Consider the following 6,642-nt stretch of genomic DNA (forward strand, 5'->3'; position numbering starts at 1 on the left):
CATGCAATTTGTTGGTCAGAAATTGTGTCAAACTAGAGGCAGAAGTCTGGTTTGTAGTAGCCTAGTTTGGTAACACACTCGCCTATGAACCAGAAGACCCGGGTTCAAATCCCACTTACCACCATAGTGTCCCTGAGCAAGTCACTTAACCCCTTAATTGCTCCGGGGGGGACTGTGCCTGTAACTACTGATTGTAAGTTGCTCTGGATAAGGGCATCTGATAAATGCTGTAAATGTGAATGTGAATATGTAGTTTTGACTTCAGATCACAGTCATGGTCAACATAAACCTCAGAAAACAGGCAGATTTGGCACTTCTTTGGATAGGACACCACATGCAGCATTACAGTCTTAGCATGAAGATAGTTTGCTATGGTTGGCATTGTGTATAATTACACAAAAAAGTTATGTTCTGGGCTAGTTATAGTGTTGGTCCTACTGCCAGTTTGGAAATAGTGCTTTATGTGTGAATTCATTTGTAAATTCCAGATTCACACCTTTATTTGTAATTGCAATATCAATGACAGTCACCATGTTTTATGCTGATCTAATGGCGACCATGATATTTGTTCAGCAGGGAGAAAACGAACAGGAATCTCATACACTGTGGGTGGAATTGTAAAGAAAACCCCAGTCAGCAACAGGGTCATCCCGTCTTTCACGGAAGCTCAAACAGACGTCGCGACAATCCTCATTAACCGGCAGCTTAGTGGCCAGCATCCCGGTGGTAATCCGGCACGGCAGGCTTCCCTGAACACAGGCTTCTAGCAGACTAAGAAATGAATCATGAATTCTGGAGGACAGGATCAGAAACAGATCTCACTAACAGGGCGATTCTCTGGAAAACGAAACCAAAATGTCTGTAATATTTGCACTTTTACTTGTCCTAGTATTTAAGATGGGTACATTGTTTAATTTCAATGTATTTTTAAAAAAATAATAAGGTTTTGCAGACACCTGAAATAGGGTTACATCACATGATGTAAAATTTTACTAATTAAAATGAAAGGAAAATATTATCATAACCCAGACATTAGTACTGGCTATCAAAAGTTAAATTTAACAGCACTCGTGCAGTGATTGTTGTCCCTTGCACCACATCCCGTGTCATTTTAGTGTGACCCATGTGTCATTTTAGTTGCATATATTGGTATTGCATAAACATTATTTTATTGAAGTGTTGCACAGTTTTGACAACATTTACATTTGAAATATTTGGTGCAATAGTTTTGTCTCACAGTTTTTAACAAGTGAGACTAGTTTTCTGTCCCATGCATCACATGGCAAGTTTTCAAACTTGTATGGCTTTTATCATAACTTTATATTGAAGTACCGAGTAATAAAGCAAGACGAGTGCTACATACATGTCACACTTGTTCATAGGGGATAAAGTAACTTGTCTTATCAAAACTTGTCCCATGCATCACATAGAGAATTGTCAGACAGAAAAAAAAAGTAAAAGATTTTATTCAATAAATAATCAAATATCACTGTTAACATCCTTAACACCATTACATTCAGAAGGCCCACATCTTCTCCAAAAGTGTGGGAAGAAAGACTGTAATGCCAGTAGCTTGGATGCCGAGAGTTTTGCTCAACCCCTTGTGTTTCAGGAACTGAAACAATGTCATTTTCCAGGCACCTAAACACCTAAAACTTCATTTGTCACATGACTCATGAGTTCCTGACAAGAGTTTCAAGACTAAATCTGTCCTTAGTCCTAGTCAGTCACAGACACTCACAGAGCCTGGACTTTTTTTACAGCATTTATCAGAGCGCCTTACAGTCAGTAGTCACAGGGACAGTCCCCTCTGGAGACACTCAGGGTTAAGTGTCTTGCTCAGGGACACAATGGGGTTTGAACCTATGACTTTGTGGTCTTCTGGGTGTGTTACCCATTAGGCTACTACCACCCCGTGCAACCAGGTTATTATACGTGACACAGAAACTATAACTCGGTGTCCCTGGACCACCTGAAATGTAAAAGAGCAACACTCAGGTCCAGCACTCACCGTTTGGCCTCTTCTAGGTGACACAGGTACTCATATGCAATGTTCTGGCGTCTCCTCTCATCCATCTCTTCAGCCGTGAGCCTCTCATCGTCCACAATGGCTATAAGACGGAAAACACAAGTGAAAGCGTGAACGAAAAAGCAGCAAGAACTGTTAGCAAAGTGAGTAATTATTTATTGAAACCTCTAGGGTCAAGATTTTTTCACGGACCACACTGCCCACATGGTCAGCATCACAAAGAAAAGAACTAAAAGAAAAGTTAACTAGAACCAATCCAATTAGAAAAGATTGTTTTTAGAAAATATTTTTTAAAGAACTTTGTACTTAATACTGCATTTCAAATAATTAGAGTTTCACATTATCTTTTCACATTTATTGCTGTGTCTAGTTCACATATCCAAAGCTTATCATCAATACTTTGATTTTATCTCGATTCCATATGGAGAAAAAGACCGTATGCTTTTACTTGAGTGGTGAATTTGTGCATTTTTGCCACCTTTGGGGTGTAATAAAGCTTCAGGAACTACAAGCCTGTGACTGTCATTACATCAAAAGATATTCAATAATTTACACAGCAACCAATTTCTAAAAGAGACACACTATATTGAGTAATTTTATCTATTGTTGCACTATTCCATTTTGTACAGCAGCATCTTCACTTGTTTACTTTGCACATTTATTATTCACTTCACCAGTTTGGAAACTGTCCGTCTCATCGTTGTCTACATGGTTTTTATTAAATGCTATTCTTGCATCCAGTTTGCACTTTATGTGAGTACGTAACTTTGTTTAAGTGTTTAAACGTTACATGTAGCGGCAGCCCAGGTTACTGAAGAACACCTCCTCCTCCACCCGCCCTCACGCCAAGAGCTCAGTCCCAAGAAAATCCCACCCTACACCCGGAGCCTAAAACATGGGGCAGAACACCAATTTTTGACATCAAATTGAGTTTAATTATTTTGTCATTCTACAATTTGGTTATTAAAACTTTGTATTTCCAATTGAATATTAATAACAATGTTGTTCTAATGTGGTGGTGTTATTATTATTATGGGGCAGTGGCGGCCTAGCAGGTAAGGAAGCGGACCCGTAATCGGAAGGTCCCGAACCGCCACTGAGCAAAGTACCGTCCCCCCACACTGTCATGGCTGCCCACTGCTCACCAAGGGTGATTGTTTCATTATGTCACCGTGTACTGTGCTGCAGTGTTTGAACAACAACATTTGTTTCTTATATAGCCCAAAATCACATAAAGAATGTCTCAATGGGCTCACAGTTGACACCCCCCACACTTGACCCTTCTGCACACAAGGAAAAACTCCACAGAAAAAAACTCTAGGAGAGAGAAAAAAAAGGTTGGAAGAAACGTTGGGAAGGAGTGATACAGAGAGGGACCCCCTTCCAGGGTAGAGTGAGCCTGCAAATGGTGTCAGTGCAGGGCTGGTGATGATTTGTACAATACAATAATAAGTCCTACAGTTGTAGGGTTGGAGAAGTCCAGGATGTAGTCCAGTGTCATGGTCTAGATTATGTGTCCATAATGATGTTACTGGTCCACTTGAAGATGCCTGAAGCTGTAGTTGTAACGTCGGTGGTGGCTGTGGTGACCCTCTGGTTCGTTGCATGCTATGTCCTCGTTTAGCAGTTGTCAGGAACCAGGATTTATCTGCTGGTCTCTTCACTGGAGTCAATTTCACAATGACAATCGCTTCACTTTCACTTTTAGTATGGTTGTTATTATGACAAATTAAAATTAATAGTCCTACATGAATGCCTACGGGATGTCTGAGTAAATGCCTAGTTAAATATTTGATTCCAACTTTTACAATTCTTGAAAGTGGATGTAAAAATATGCCATTCATCCATTTGGCTTTTCAAGGACTCTCCTTGCAATGTTTCTCTCATGAATAATACAAAAGAAGGATTTTATTTTTGGTGAACGACAACATCTTCGTCCGACTGGGTCTGAAAAAGGGGGAGAAAAGGTCATCGCGAGGTCCACCTCAGCTTATTTACCCCCGACTGTACCAGGTTAACTTGTAACTCATACATGCAGTGAAGAATTGTGCATGTGGAGTGTTGCCCTACACTCACCCACACGCGAGAAACACACACCGCGTTCCCTGGAAAGCTTGATTTCGACATGACGTCAGGAATCGTTCAAACTTCCCAAGTTCAGGAGGGCAGAAATCAGACAGTTCCAAATTCAGACTGCCACCCAGATTCAACGAGCCCAATAACCTCAGATGAAAATATAGCAATTAGGCTAACGTCATTTCATAATATTTGAATGCAGCATATTGGCCAAATGTGTCAACACTAGACTTGTGCGATCTGGGGCAAAAATATCGCATTGCATAATTAATATTGCATTGCATAACATATTGCGTAACACTCGTTCGCGAAGGGAACGAGTGGCGAATCTGCACCCGTCCCTAGCCGAGGGCGTCAGTGTACCAAGGCGTGCAACTTGACCACAACACTAAAGAGTTGGGCACATTGAGGGGGCGGGGTCCACTCTACACCGCCCTTCCCTTCAGGAGGCGTGTCCAGGAACGCTCAAACCCTCCAACTAATGGCAGGAGATGATGCTTTTTCCAACTGGTTTGGGTTTGCACTCGAAACCTTCACTCCACGAAGAGGGGGCGACGGGGGACCCCGTCTCCACGCCCGCCTCGGCATGGCACTCCAATAAAAGACGAAGGCGTTTCTCCTGAGCGGAGTTCTCGTAAAGGAGTGCCATCAGGGCGTAGTTCTGCGACGCAGATCATGCCTGATCATACAGGCCCTGAGGGACGTGCTGCGATCGGGTAGGGGGGTGAACGCCCCATCCTATGTGGGCGGTAGTAGCCTAGTGGGTAACACACTCACCTATGAACCAGAAGACCCGGGTTCGAATCCCATTTACTACCATTGTGTCCCTGAGCAAGACACTTAACCCTAAGTTGCTCCAGGGGGGGGACTGTCCCTGTAACTACTGATTGTAAGTCGCTCTGGATAAGGGCGTCTGATAAATGCTGTAAATGTAAAATCCTATGTCCCACCCGTCTCTGGTGTCCCGCTCGCCCTTAATGCTGCAGAGTATTTATCGCGTTATTCTACCACGCCATAGCTGGCAAAATACCAGACCAGTGAACGTTCCTGTCAAGGTCACACGTGGCCACATTTCAACCTCTCCACCAACCCGGTGACGCCCCGTGCCGGGTCCCTGCTCCGCATTCACGCGCTATTGCCGTCGGAGCAGGCCGCGACTTGCCACCAAACCCCAGCAGAGCCCCATCGCTGCGCCGCCCTTTGTTGTGCATTAGCAACGCTATCCATCCCATAATCAGCTGCTGGCCCCCGCCACCACGGACGCGTCAGAAGCCATAATTAACGTGCAGACAAACGAAGACACGGCCAAATGACTGTTTGCCGACAGCCGAATGTGGCACTCGTTAATTATGGGCCGTGCCGTCACCGAATCGCGGCCCTGCTGAAGGGTCCCACTGCAAACAGAGCAACTTGTGAACACACACACACACACACACACACTTGTGATGCCATGCAGCGTCTTCCTGACCCAACAGGACATTACACAACATCATCCATCAACGGCGCGATTGTTAACGATGTCACAGGAGCCGGGAGCCACGTCAGGGCTGCTTCCAACCTGCATCTCCAATATTATCTTATCTAATCATGGAGACGCGCTCTGGCCCCTTTACATGAACAACAGCCATTAATCACGAAGCAAGACCTGTTAATGAACGGCTCCTCTGTGTGCAGGCAGAAGTGAATCATTGCAAACGTGAAAAAAAAAAAAGCGTGGATGCGTGCGGGTAAACGTCAGCGTTGGAAGTTCTAATGCTCATTTGTGCTGCTGTGAGGCTCGGGTGCAAACATCACAGCGGGGGCTGCAGCAACAGAGCAAACGGGCCAGAGCGTTTGATCTCATGAGTTGCACGTTAATGTTAAACCAGAAAACAATGACTCAGGTACAAACAGCGCCTTGTGTGTGTGTGTGTGTGTGTGATGATAGGCCAATCAGCCAGGGCTGACGCCGCTGCACATTTTGCATTTCACAACTCTGCATTGATCAGTGCTCACTTGTTGAAGTGCTGACGTCACAGCCGTGATTGACATGTCCGGCCAATATTAATTAATGAATGAATAAATAAAGTCCTGCGTAGCCCACACAGCACAATCTTGAGGAAAGGAAGTGAATGGGCGAGAGCGATGGAAAAAAAAAAAAGAAAAGAAAAGAAAAGAAATGAAAGTAAAGCGCGAGCAACCTGGCCGCGATTAAAAAAAAATATATATATATATATTAATTACAACATTAATTCGTGCAAAGTCGTGCACGCAGCTCGAACGCGAGAATGAAAAACTACTTACATCCATAGCGTGGCCTGGGTTTATTGGCGCTGTCTTCATAGTACATCCTGCTTATGAACTGCAGTTGTATCGCCGGGAGTGCGGGACCTCTCTCAAAAAGTGTTTCTTCATTTATAATATAAACTCGAACTGCGGACGAATCCGAATCCGACTCCCGGCTCCGCTCGGCTCCGCTCGGCTCAACTCCTCCGGAACTCCTGTCTCCCGTCCTGAGCGCAGGGTTCAGCTCGTCCAGCCCACCACCCACCACAGCC

The 6,642-nt window shown here is 44.4% G+C and overlaps 1 protein-coding gene across 1 annotated transcript in view; it reads right to left on the reverse strand.

Annotated features, from left to right (window-relative positions):
• Positions 1-6,642, reverse strand: part of iqgap2 (IQ motif containing GTPase activating protein 2) — a 41,587-nt gene extending 34,945 nt beyond the window's left edge. Inside the window, exons 1-2 of the mRNA XM_028995747.1 lie at positions 6,389-6,642; positions 2,012-2,111 (exon numbers count right to left, since the gene is read on the reverse strand). Of these exons, the coding sequence (XP_028851580.1) occupies positions 2,012-2,111; positions 6,389-6,434 (146 nt within the window). The 5' untranslated portion in view covers positions 6,435-6,642. The remainder of the gene's footprint in view (positions 1-2,011; positions 2,112-6,388) is intronic.

The sequence above is a fragment of the Denticeps clupeoides genome, chromosome 11 (assembly GCF_900700375.1).
Source record: "Denticeps clupeoides chromosome 11, fDenClu1.1, whole genome shotgun sequence".
In the NCBI taxonomy this organism is placed as follows: Eukaryota; Metazoa; Chordata; class Actinopteri; order Clupeiformes; family Denticipitidae; genus Denticeps; species Denticeps clupeoides.